The 14,509-nt window shown below is 27.9% G+C and overlaps 1 protein-coding gene across 3 annotated transcripts in view; it reads right to left on the bottom strand.

Moving 5' to 3' along the window:
- Positions 1-14,509, bottom strand: part of LOC136971569 (ephrin type-A receptor 4-A-like) — an 86,450-nt gene that overhangs the window by 20,908 nt on the left and 51,033 nt on the right. For all 3 annotated transcript variants that reach the window (XM_067266035.1, XM_067266034.1, XM_067266033.1), the window contains exons 5-6: positions 791-946; positions 321-623 (exon numbers count right to left, since the gene is read on the bottom strand). In XM_067266035.1, the coding sequence (XP_067122136.1) occupies positions 321-623; positions 791-946 (459 nt within the window). The remainder of the gene's footprint in view (positions 1-320; positions 624-790; positions 947-14,509) is intronic.

Genomic DNA, 14,509 nt, shown 5'->3' on the forward strand with positions numbered 1-14,509 from the left:
AAAATTGCTTCTTAAAAATATAAAAAATTGAGTTTAATTTATGAAAAACTAATAAGAAATTCATTAATGTTTTTAATGTAACTAACATATTTTTATATTAATTAAAATAATTTTAAATAACAGTTTTAAAACAAACAATTTAAAAATAATTCAATATTTTACATAAAATTTTGATTACAAGTTTTAAAAATAGAAAATTAAAACAGATATTTACTGCAAGGAAATAATTTTTATATAGTATATTTTATAAATTTAATAAAAAACACTTTTTTGAAATTATTTCTTCTACTCTTACATTATATAATAGAATTCTTACAAACCTGATGCTTCGGTTGTAACTGTAATGTCCGTATATTTGCTTTTAGTAAATTCTGAAACACCATTCTCAGCAAAGACTTGGAATCTGTATGTTGTGACCGGATGCAATCCACTAACTGTTACTTTAGTTTCATTAAATTTATTTTCTGAAGGAATATATGATACTGCATTCCCACATGCATCACATACTACTCTATAAAAAGTATCATTACGACCACCGAGATAAGATGGGGCTTGCCACATTAATACTACAGTAGACTGATCAATGAAACTGACTGTTAAGTTTTGAGGAGCTGTGGGTGGTTCTGAAACAGCAAGATTCTAATGAACACTTATATAATTTTATATAAATCTATTTTATTCCGAATATTTACATTTTTTAGTACCAGTATTAAAAATAGAAAAATTAATATACGCCTTTTATGTATGTCGTTTTTATAATTAAATACAAAGACACTTAAAAGATATTTACCTGTGCACGGTTGCTTCTTGGGATCTTTTGGCGATCTGTAATAGCCGTCGTCACATTTACATTCAATTGAGCCCGTATATGGTGCCGTGCTATGTAATGGGCACGATGAGCATTTTTCATCACCGATGGATGATTTGAAAGTTCCAATACTACACACTGAAATAAAAATTTTAAATATAGTTTAATATGTCATTTAAATTAAAACAATTATTATTATTTACTTGATATTTCTCTACAGTTTACATATAAAAATCTTACAACTAATTTTACTATTATTTCAAACATTTCTTTTATAAAAACATTATTAAAACATCTGTTGATTTTTTAGTAAACAGAATATAAATATCTAAATTTCTTGTTTCTCATAACAAACTTGTAAAGAATGAAAATCACATTTGACTTATTGTAAAATCAATCAACCTTGAACATTCTTGTAATAGCATTTGACACTTATTTGCATAAACAAGTCTAGAAATGAAAGAATAATTTGGTAGCACGGAGACACTGACTTTACACCTATAAATCATTTGTCAAATAGACAGAATTTCCATTAATTTTTTATAATTTGAGAAATCATATCAATTAAAATTTCATTAAAAAAAACTTATTTATAAATATACAATTTGGCTATCAATTAAATGTTATGGACTAATTATGGAAAGAAATAATTATTTTTGTTTAAAAATTTAGTTTTTTTTTTTTTTTAAATAGTTCAAAATATAAAGAATTTGTGAATTCAACTATTTTCAAATATTTTGTATTCAATATTTATTTTCTGAATAAGCGATATTTCTTTTTTCTACGAGCAAAGAATCTCGTGCAAAAAACTTATCTTCACCATATCCTAGTAAAAAAAAAATGCAAAATGAGTCAAATTTTATATTAAAATGATTGAATTTTGTATACAGCACTGACAGACACCTAAGGTGGGATGAGCAATGACAATGTCAGCTCCTATGGAGATATCTCATTTTCTTCCGTGATGTATGAGGAGTGGGACTCATAAATACCAATGCCAGAAAAAGAGCATTTAAATTTCACGACCCCCACTGACATTTTCGGTACAGAGGTCAAAGTATCGAGAGACTCCAGGTGGTCAAGTCGCATATCATAACTGCCTAGCGCACTTAATATAGACTAACAACACAAACGATAATTGATACGATGAATTTTTTATAACTAAGATTATTAACGTTAATTATTATTTAATCCCTCTCGTAAATTTCTGTATAAAATTAAATTATTCCCAAGTAAAAAAATAACTTAACACTACTATTCCTTTTGTTTCATTTTATTGGTCTCTTCTTTTGAAAATGATAAATTTAAAAAGAGGTAAACAAAATACATACAAATTTATATTCTGATAAAATTTTAAATTTTATATGGGAATGTATCTGTATAAACTAAATACTGTTTCTATTCCTAAAAATCTCATATCTAAAATCACTACTGTAGAAAATTGTGATATTCAACAAAATATGAATTATTTATCAAATGCATTAAAACCTGCATAAGTTAAAATATATTTTTAAGTGGAATAAATTCATCAAGCTGACCAGTACCATTGGTATTAATAACAGTGTTGAGATATTGACAGTTCCTGTCAAGAAACTAGGACAAGGTTATTAAATGTCCCCGTAACATTACGTACATAAAAACACTCCAAGGTAGAAATTTGTTAGAAATGCTAATTGACTCAGGACTACTTTAACCCTGATACAGTTTAACATTGATTTCTTTTTCTTTAATTGCTAAATAATTATTCAGTGGAATTAAAAATGAATTTTAGTAACCAATAAAATCTATCAAGAATTTCAAAACAAAGGATCAGATTCTTTAGTATTGTTTTAAAAATCTAAGCATTTTAAGTGCCCAGTTTTCTAAAGGTTTATAATGATAAAGAAAATTAATATATGTAAGATATTTCTATAGCACATTGTGTAGTCTTGATCTGAAGGCCATGTCCAATCAATAATTTAATCATTGGTTTCAATGGAAACAATAAATGAATTATGCATTAATTGTATATTCGAATTGCCAGTATTTAGAATATATTTTTAAAATTATATCGAAAAGTTTTTAAATTAAAAATAATCCGAAGAACGTATTATTATTAGTCTCATTTGCATCGTTTTTGCATTCGTATATTTTTTATTTTTGCCTGCGGTGAATCAAATACGATAATTATCTAGTTTGATATCTGTGTTGGCTTTCAAAATCTAACATTATATTATACTGCCAAAATTTCTTTGTCTCCACGAAATGATTTGTAACATATCTCAAAAACCAATGAAGCTATAAATACTATCTACCTATCTACACATCATGCATGGATATGTCAATCAATAATAAAATAAATGTTTATACTTAACTAAAATTTTAAAAAATATGTAACGACTATACTATTGTTAATATTTAATTACTTTGTAATTTAAAAATTGTTTTATATTACTGTTCATCTAAAATATTTTTTTTTTTTTGCTATTGTATTGAAGTATTAAACATACACATACATTATTTTAAATTAATTTTAATAAGAACCTTATATTTAATATAATACAATTTCTACAGGAAAAAAAAATCAATAAAATTTAAAGAATTTTGCAATGTGTCAAGAGAAGAAACAAATGAAATTAACTGTAATCAATAATATATATTTGAAAAATAAATTATAATATACAGCACTATCAATGACTTATTAAAAGTTAATTATATAATAAATAATAATAATAAATGATTTGAAATTCTCATTTAATTTCAGTTTATATTCAAGTAAATACATAAATATTCTATTTTTGTATGTTACAAGATATGAAAAAATTTGTTGGGTATGATCCTACATCTTATTTCTGAAATAATATTAACATAACATATTTCATGTATCTGAGAATAATAGCAAATAAAATATTTTTTATAGTGAAAAAAACACATTTGGTTGTCAATATCTAATTTGAATTTACTTATGTTCTGTTCAAATATTTACTATTACTTCAACATACAGTTGAAGTAATAGTATAATTTACTGTTGTATAATTTACTATTAATATTTAATACCGATAAGCTTTTTAGCTTCGGTAAGTTATTGTATTTCAAATTTCTTGAAGAAGCTTGTAGTTATACATACAAAAACATTTGATAAAATTATATTGCAAAATAAAAGTTGATTATTTTGTAATACTTGTTATTTTCAGTCCAGTCATGCTTCCTTATAATCTAATATTACATTCTAAACTGTTATCATGTGGATTTTATGCATCGTATGTTATACTCTATATCAAATTATAAGCTTTATGACTGACAAACTTCAACTTCGCTTATACTTTTTCATCAAGAATCAATATTATATATGTATACATCTTTTCGAACTTATCCATGCTATAAATTAATTTCAAGTCCGAACACATTTACAATTTAAAATCAGTAGAATTTTAAAATCTTTTTTAACTCAAAAGTAATACTCTTTTAGTTTTCTTCAATCAAAAATCCATTAATTTAATTATATCTAGAAAGTACGAACGATAACCGTAGGGTTACAAAAATGAATTACAAAAAAACATTAAAAACTCAATTATATGTTAAAACAGTATTACATTAGAGTTTTCAAATGTTTAGTAAATTTTTTCATAACTCTAGATCCGTGTTATTTACTTTTTTAATCAAACTTTAAATGAATATGTAATTTAACTGAATATAATTCACAGTCTTCTATAACAAAAAGTGATGTTATTATAAAATCAAGAATTCAAGCCATGTCCACATTTTCCCCATTAAATATCATTGTGAGGCCTTCCAAACATTTACTTTAATAGCTAAAGCTGTCCAACAAGTAAAATACTAAAGTGGTCCTTAGGTATACTTCTATAAAATAGAAAGGTTTGAAAATAAGAATATTTATCACCGAATTTTATTTTTCTAAAAATATTTTACATACTGACGGAAAAATTGATGTTAAAAACCGTAATTTCCGACCGTATAAAAATTCAATATAAACAAATTTTGATATAATAATTTAGAAAAGTATTTCCATTTAATCTTGCTGAAACTTTTAATTAATTTTTCAGTAGTAGTAATAAATTCAGAAATAATTAAATTTTAAATTAAATTAAATTAAAAGTTAATTAAATCTTGGCATTACTATCTACAGGGCATTTAATAGGAATTACGATAAATTAATATTGCTAATAAAAAAAATTTTTATTAGCAATTTGGATTTTAATAAATATTTCTTTTTACAAAGTTACTTTCCGAGGAAAATATTTCTACGAGTGAAGTTAATAGTAGCGGATTAATTTATACGATACAATGGATATTTTTAATGCAAATAGTTTTAATATGCTAATTTCTTCACTTATATAACTGAGAATTTCTTAAACAATCCCATTTATTAACAAGACAGTGGTATACTAGACATTAATACACTATTATATAAAGATTAAATGTAATGCTATTTAAAAAGCCAATATTCAAATTTAAGTATAAATTTTTGTGGCATTAAATGCTAATTTCAGTTATTAACTCTTCGACTTTGTTCTTAATGCTAGTTAAAATATTCAAATGTGAGAAAATATGCACAATATTACATTTAAAAATTAATTAATTTTTGTATTCGCAGTCAATAAGTTTAATCATCATCGAACGTAACGGTTATATTCAGAATTTGATTTTTATTAGGAATTGAATTCAATCTAGAAGTGTTTTCTATAACCAAGACAGATAATTCTCGCTTTCTTTAACTAAAAAACTTCATTGGGTGACACGAAATTGGTTGCAAACCTCTAAACAATCTATTTGTCGATGAATTATTGCATCTATGGCCTGATGTATAAGTTCACAACATATCTCTCTTTGGTGACAGGACTGGTACTAACTTCTGTAGATGATGCTCTCCATATTAATAAGATCACACCTCATCTTATATCTTAAATTTATTGTTTATAAGAAAAATATGCTGCATATGAAAGAGTACATACTGCCAGATTTTCATTATCAATAAAAAAAAATTCAAGAAAAATTAAAATAAGCTTAAAGTAAGAGAAATAATTTCAGAAATTTAGTTAAAATGTACATATGTATTTTACCGTTTTCCCCCCTTCATTAAACTCGTTTTAGTTACATATTTCTTTATTTCATAAGACTTATATCACAGACAGGATCTGAAGGGCTATAACTGCCAACTTTTTAACAAAGAACCGATCCAATTTGGACACTCTTAATAAAAAACTTTAAAAAAACTTTTATAAACAACTAAAATGATTGGCGATATTATTATAGAAGCCAGATAAATATATAAAAATCAAAGAAGTGCATTCATTAAAATCCTTTTTTTTTTTTTGTTGATTTTATACATATGCATATTTATATTACTGGCGTTCATGCTTTTATCTATCATAAATTTTATAGATTTGACAAAAAAAAATAAAAATACAATTGGAAAAAAGTGTAGATATTCAGAGAAGTCTTGTTTACAGTCAGACAAATCCCTTCTTATAAACTGTAGTATAATTTAATTAGTAAAATTTTTTTTCTAAGTAGAATTTCATTCGATTAAATATAAAATATATATAAAAATTAATAATCATATTTTTTAAAATTGATATTTCCTACGGGAGGAGTCATATATCCTATTTCGTTAAATAAATTCATAACTTGATATTTTATTATTCGGACAAAATAATTTATATTTAACATGGAAAAAAAACAAAATAATCTGTTTCAACAGCTGTTATAATAAATCTAAAAGTAATCTTGGTGCAATATTTCATCATTCCAAATTAATGAAACCATAATTAAACCAGACTTGTTTAAAGAAATTACAAGCTTACAATTTTAATTAGAATTAGTATTAATAATAATAATAATAATATAAAAAAAAAAGTTAATATTTATTAAATCCCTGTTTAAATTAAAATTTTCTAAGATAATAATTGAAAATTTAATCTTTCTTTTCATTGTAAAAAATAAAAATTTCTTATTGATATACAGCAGTATTTATTATTATATTTTTTTATCAGCTTATTAAATTAAATTATATTTTTATAATATAATCATTTTCTTTGTTGAAAAACATATATATATATATATATAATATTTTTCAAAGAAATAGAACTTTTTTTAAGATTAAATTTTAAGTTTTAAAAACATTAATTTTAATGTAGTTTAAAGTAACTGGCAAAATGATATTAGGTTTTAATTCCTTTATATCTTTTTCTAAAAGCAATCTGTCTCTGTGAAGTAAAAAAATACTGACAAGATTACGTTAAAAAAGGAGAAAAAAAAGAAAAGAAGAGAAGAAGAAGAAGAAGAAGAAAGAAACGGAGAATTCGTTTAGCGAATAAAATCAAAATCAGGTTATACGAGGTAGTGGCCAGTAATCATTGTTACAAAACATTAAACGATTGGTCATTTTAATCGTAATAAGTCACTAACAACAACATTTTCTAATGGTTACTTTCTGTATAATAAAAAGAGTTTTTTTCCTTAAGAAAAAAAGGGAAAAAGGCCAGAGAAACTAAAAAAAAAAATAATTCTAATGACCCTCCGACATTACTTTTACTAAAGGGCGGCGATGGAAAGAAAGTTTTTCTTCATTACTTAAGTTCTTCAGAAGAGTAAATGACAGAGAAAAATGTTACGTGGAGGCGGATATGCATCAATACAAAAATCGACCGACAAGACGGATGAAAAAAAAAGGTTTAAAATAAGATTGATAATGTCGGAGTTCCGGGGAGAGCGAGGTTTAGTGTCAATAATGAATCATCAAAGAAATGTGTGTTAATAAGTCAAACGCGTGGCCGGAAAACGGAGAAATTACCGGATTCATTAAACATTTTACTATAATGATGAAATGAAAAGATATGATACAAACAAAAGAACTGGTCAGCGGATGATCTCGTTTCGCCCAAAGAATTTCACGTATTTGGCACACCTGGACACTACTTATCATGCAACTTAAAACTGCGAGCTAAAAATCCAAGACACAACATGACAAATGACGGCGGGTCATGTTCCAAGGACATGAAGACTGACCGTATGTTTAAATAGCTTCACAGTACAATGACGTTTAGCCATAAATCTTTTATCCCGAAAATATTCCCTCTCGTGTTTACGCTATAGCAAATAACGACCTCAAATTTGCACTGAACTCCAAAGTTCTTAAGTAAGTAAGGTCAAAAAAAAGGATGGATTAAACGCCGCTAATTAATTGCCGTGTGAACTGTTTAAAGAACGAATAAGTTCTCTCTAACCTACTCCAGAAATTTATTATTTTTTAAACATTTCTGAAACGTGTACGTCGTCGTAGAAAAAAGTTTCTCGTGGCTGGCTCATTGTTTATTCATTCTGTAAATAGGTTAGTTACTCTTTCAATGAAAACCAAGTTTACAGTCGAGTCTAATATATAAATATATAAGAGTCTGTAATTTATATTCTAAATAATAACTTTTGTAAAATATGAATTGCTAGATTATTAAAATTTAATTAAGAGAGACTACGTAAACAGGTAAAACGAACCGGTATAATATTTACGGTAACGGAGGGAATTATCTTTGACGAAATCGGTTAAAATTCTTGGAGGTTTCGGGCAATGAAAAATATCGTTTTTGATGTTTCGAGTAGATAAAAGAAGAATTCGGCAGGTTGGAATAAGAAACTACTTCTTTCAAGCACTCATATTTGACAAAAACTTGAATTCTATGCAAGCTGATGGGCTCTTGGTCACAGCTGGACCTCGACTCTCTACAATAACTTTTTAGAAATGGATGAAAGTGCTGCTTGCTCGGATGCCATTTCTTTGTAGCATTGTGTAATAAACATTTGTAGCCAAACTCGGTCCAATTACCTTTCAAATTGGCTGTAGAAGAACAAACGCGAAATCAGGCAAAGACCCATCATATCCGGATACAAGTTATAGCTTTAATTATGTAACGCTGACAGCCAACTTACTTCAATGCCGAGTTCATTGCCAGTCTTCTGAAACTGTCGACGACTGGACCTCCCACAGTGAATACTGAAAACACGTGCATAACCCAAAGATCTAATTAAACGTTCAGAAATATGAAGATTGCGAAGAGGGATACGCTCAAACGGTTTCCCCCGTTACAAGCAACTGGTTTCAATTAAAGCAAAACTCCTTTTCTTCAAACTCGAGTCGGTCTCTTTTGATGGTATTTCGTCCCCTCCAAAAATCCACCCCCGCCGTCTCTTAAGAGAAACTTTCCTTTAATGATCTCTACTCTTATTAATTGTGTACCTCCTCAATCGTCTCGGAAACTTTAGGCTCTCTTTTTTTTATTTCGTTTTTTCCTTTTCTACACAAGTAGGATCCGCAAATGTTTCCTACTGGATCCTTCCATGCCTCTGGTTCAGAAAATTGATCTTTTTATTTAGCTTGTTGCGAGAACTTACTTTTATAAGAAACTAATCAAAGGCTAAATTTAATTTATTAGTTTCTAATAGGGAAGGCTTTAATACATTTTTTCTCCTATTCTTTTTACTTTTACGAAATTGTTGTCAATCTCGTATTTACATTATACATAACTAGTTCGACTACTAATTCTTTTTTCCCCCGATTTATATAATAAGTTCTTTCTTTTCAACTGTAAGAAATAATCATTAAAGATTTTACAAAAATCTTTAATGAAGTGAAAAATGTACATAGAAATAAGCGGAGAAGAACTTTTCGAATTACTTCTCACATTACACAGCTGTTGCAATTATTTTTAAGTAATTACACAGGGTTTGATCACAAATTTCACAGTAGGCTACACCACTCGATCACCTTTTCTTTTATATACGAAGAAGAAAGGCGGATTGTTACGTATGTGCATTTTTTTACGAACGAATTAAAAACACCGGTAAAAGATTTAATACCTATTAATAGCTAAAAAGACTATGTAATAAAGTAGGAATCTTGGTTTATTTTTACAAGTTTTTCCTAACTTTTGGACCTAGATAAGTTTATTTAAGTAACAAAGTGGAATCATTACGTGCAGAAGCACTATATCTCACCAGTAACAGCGACAGCGGATTGTTTTAGGAGGCAGTTTAATCCCCCGAACACTGTCTGGGAACGACCGTAGATCAACTGTCAGCCTAGAAATTTCGTATATACTTCCCTAAACTAAACTAAATTATAACATGCCTTAGACGAAGACGAGTCTACAAATATAACTAAATAATTAGATACGGCAGAAGTTTGTTAACAATGTATTTCTTGTAGCCCCTGGATGTGAGGTTGGGCAAACGTCAAATCGACCAAGAAAAACTTGATAAATATTTCGACAACACTCGGAGGTCAATTTAATTTATTTATACATATCCGAGACGTCGCCCTGTCCAGATCGCTACTGGATGTCGGTGATATCCCGTCGAGTTTTTGGAGGAGTTTTTTAAATCGAAATTAAAAGGGTTCTGTAGATATACGATAGGTGCCTTATTCAATAACATCAGACAATCGCGAATAAAGTATCGATTATACTAGAAGGAAGAATTACAATCCATTGATAGTTCCTACTTTCCAATAGGCATCAAATAAATAATTGAGTAGGTCTACTCCATTCGATTACACACGCACTTTTCTTGTGCCACGCTCAAGTTCAAACATTGATATTGATGTTTTATGCCATACTATATTTTTTCAAGATCGTTTTATATTTGATATATTATGCCCAGCCTAAAGCCGTGACAGAGCATTCCATTTATGTTTCGCTATTGGAAATGATGCACAAAATCCAAACAAAAATCTATCCGATACCCGGTAATAAATTCTATGGAAAACAATATATGCTTAATCATTTCCACGAAAGATTTTTATCACATTTTTTAGAAAAATCATTTTACTTTATCTCTACGCTCCATCTAAATTAACGTGAATGCAACCTGCAGAAACGTCAGCTTTTTTTCTTTATTAAATGCTTCATCAACTTTTATTAATTCCACCAAAGATGTAACGTTGGCCGCTACATTTAATTACGTAGATTTTTATTGTGTTCAAATTTCGAAAATTCGATATAATCAATAACGACCGCTTCGAATAATCAACGATAATTAAAACCAATGATAAATACCAAGGAAATAGTAAAACTTTTATGCTCTAAACCACTTAATTAAACTTTTTATACGCTATTTCATAGGTTAAAGTGTTCAAATAATTCCGTTTCGGTCATTATAATTACTACAACATTAAAGACGAAAAAAATAAACCAAATTGCTATTGTTCGTTTCCAATTTGAAGACTTTTAACCGGATAAAAAATATCAATAAATTAGAAAATTAACCTCGGTAGAATCTTAAATTTCTACTTCAATATTGCCGGATGATATATCTAAACAAAGAAATGAACTAACCCGCTTTACCTAACACACAGGCACACACACACACACCACTTCGATGTTATGCATTTCTAAATCAAATAAATGTATAAAAATATTTTTAAAATATTTCAAACATTCGCCCGATTTCTTTCGCTTTCCAGCGAGAATGAAAACTCGATTTAAGTCAATTTTTTCTCCACTGTAAAATCCCGGCGCCTTTCCATAATGCCACACGAAAAACAACTCTGGAAAAGGAAATGATATCCTTTGTTTAGATATAATGTATCGAAACTATTCATTTCCTCTTCGAGTGTCGAGTAAAATTGAAACAAGACGAAACAAAGAACAGAAAAAGCGTCAATTGATATCATTTCAGATATATTAATGCACCCCGATTGTTTTTATTGAAGGTATCATATTTAAATTTGAAGTACAGTACGATAAATTTCAACGTTCCGTTCAAAGTTTAAGAAGGAGAAGATTTTAAATATTATTAAATATCAAAATAAACAGCTATGTAGATGCGAATTAAAATTTTCCTTTAACTTATTTCTTATAAAATAAAGTAATAATAATAATAATAATAATACATAATATTCCTTTTTCCGGTAGATTCAATACACTTTTGTATATGCTTAAGGAATTTTGAAAGGATTGAAAACGTAAGATTGATTATATACTGTACCATCGATTCTCACGGGGTAATAGTCCTTTTACTTCCTCGAATTGTTTATAAAAATCTATATACGCACTGTAAATAAATGATTTATATTATTATTTCTGCATAGTATCATATTCTGTACAAATACGTTTCTTTATAATAATAAAAGTATTTTATAACAGTGTATTTTTCAATCTATTCCCTGTAATAACATAATAACTGAATTGAAATGGAAGGGATAAGATTGAAATCCTACTTTTTCTCTATACTGATATAAAAGATTTCCAAATATACTAATATTATTATTATATATATATATACATATACATTTTTATTATTATTATATTCTTCAATTTTATTACTCAAAATAATTTTTTTTAATGTCAAAATACACATAAATAATTTGTTATTTATACAGCTTTATTAGCTTTTAGTTAATCAATTCACTAAGGCTTCTTCTGTAAGAAAAATCTAAATAATACTCGCCGGTGAGTTTTGTTATTTGTTTTAATCATTTGAAAAGTTTGCGATCTTCATTCTGTCATACTGTCAATGAATTTCGATGTTTTTATCTGGAATATTTTTAATTAAACTCGTGACAATAGAGTTGAAGCTTTTGAAAGATTATTAATTGTGTCAAACGATCTGGCGAATGGTGAAAAATCCCAATGGGTGAAAGTATGAATGTCTAATTTTGTTTTACTTGTTGAAGCCAATGTCTGCAAACAAGTAAGCAGTGTATCGATCGCTCGCTTCACTTGTAACGTGTTATTGTAAATATTAAATAAAGTTTTTTCCCCTTAAGACATTCTATCTCTCTCTCTAAGAACTTTATTATTAAAAATTCTCCCTGTAAAATGCTCTAATCTTTAATGGATATTTTAATAATAACTAGCTTTAAAATTGAACTTGTCGAATTTGTTTAATTTTTTCCATCTTTGCTTCCACCTTAGCACGTGGTCCTATCCCGATAACAAGCAGATAAGAGAAACCAACTCAATGTCACTAAAACAATATATCACTGTAATGAACTGTCTGACTGTGAGCCTCTGCAAAACCCGACCCTTCCGAGAATGAATTATTGCTAGAGAGATAGGTGAATACCAAACGAAGCATTGGCAAACCATCAGTTTTTACCAAACAAGTCTGAACTAATTTTCGTATTCTACAACTGTAAACACAGGAGTATCGAATTTTCCTGGATTATACTCGATTATATACAGTTACGTGTCGACTTTAAAGCGTAAACAACGATATATTTTCTAGGTTTAAAACGTGTCTAAGAGGAGGAATCTTAAATAATAACAATAAAACCTATTACATATTTTATAAAATGGGAAGAGACTTCCGACTTAACTATATCCATCATCGAATTATAAAAGTTCATACTGTCTCGGTATCGTATAAATTGTAGGAAATCACGAAAGAAATTTTTATGATTCTATGATTTTTGTGAAAAACTCAATTTTTTTATAGACTAGAAAAACAATAAATACTTAGCTGAAGTGCGATAAATCAAATGCCGGTGCTGAATTATTTCATCTCGACTCGCGCCTGGCTATTTTTTGATATTATGAGCTCAGAAATAAATATTTAGCTCTGTCGTCGCCTCTTGGACGTGTTTAAATCACATTTATTTGCTGAATTCTTTTATTTTTTTTTCCTTTACTAAAGAAGACACGACACAATAAAGAAGGTTCGCCATTTTGTAATTAAGCGCTCGAACGGTATCCTCGCTGATAAAATATACTATAAAAAATATTATATTTACTAATTAATTAATAAATAGAAGTGTATATAATAGTAATAGATAGGAAATTAATTAAATTTTTATTAAAAAATTCGAGTTTTTATTACCGATTTTAAGCATACTTTTCGTTTGGGTTTTGTAAAATATTCTTGGTTTAAATTATCGATTAGATGCTCTTAAGCGTTGCTAATTGATTCGAATGCAATTTATTATCTCTGTCATCGTACCTACTTATTAATCTAATTACTAATTTATTTAAATAGTTTATCGAAAATTCATAGAGACGGATGTTCGATACACAAATCCCGTAATTGTTTCGTTTTACAAACGGATTAATTTACTGATTAAAACCACGTTTAGAAGGTTTTTAATACCTGTTGGGAGCGGATTAAGTCGAGTTTTGCATTTCATTAAGCCTATTACACATCAAGAATATCAATCGGATCTTTGAATGTATCTACTTATCGATCGCTGCACCTTAAACCTCCAGTCTTTTTTCCCCCTCCCCTCTTATTTAAACCTCTACCCGACGACGAAACGAGTAAAAATTTCGCTTTAAATAAATTATTAATATGAAATTACTTTATTTATCTTAAAAAATACGACCGTGCGGATTGGAAAAAACAAAAAAGAACTTAATTATTTGTTAAAATTCAAACGAACCAGCAGAAAAACTAAGGCGAATTGTAACGAAGTTCGAGCATCGAGAAACAGCGAAACACACTTCTTTTTCCTTTTTTTTTTAATTTCTGAAGGTTGAATATGAATAAATTATGAAGCATTTAATTTAAATTAAATCTTTTCCTCACTTATTCATACAAAGTTTCAAAGCATTCTCACTTAATTATCTCGAATAAATCTACCAAAAGATAATTCATAACCCATTTCGACTGAAGTATGATGATGGCTCGAATCTTTGCCAATGGGAATTTTTGGGTGGAGGAAATCCAATAGAAATCTATTCCACGTATTTCTCTTAATGCATCGAGATAATAACA

This window comes from Centruroides vittatus, unplaced genomic scaffold (assembly GCF_030686945.1).
Source record: "Centruroides vittatus isolate TY-2023 unplaced genomic scaffold, ASM3068694v2 contig_2604, whole genome shotgun sequence".
NCBI lineage: Eukaryota > Metazoa > Arthropoda > Arachnida > Scorpiones > Buthidae > Centruroides > Centruroides vittatus.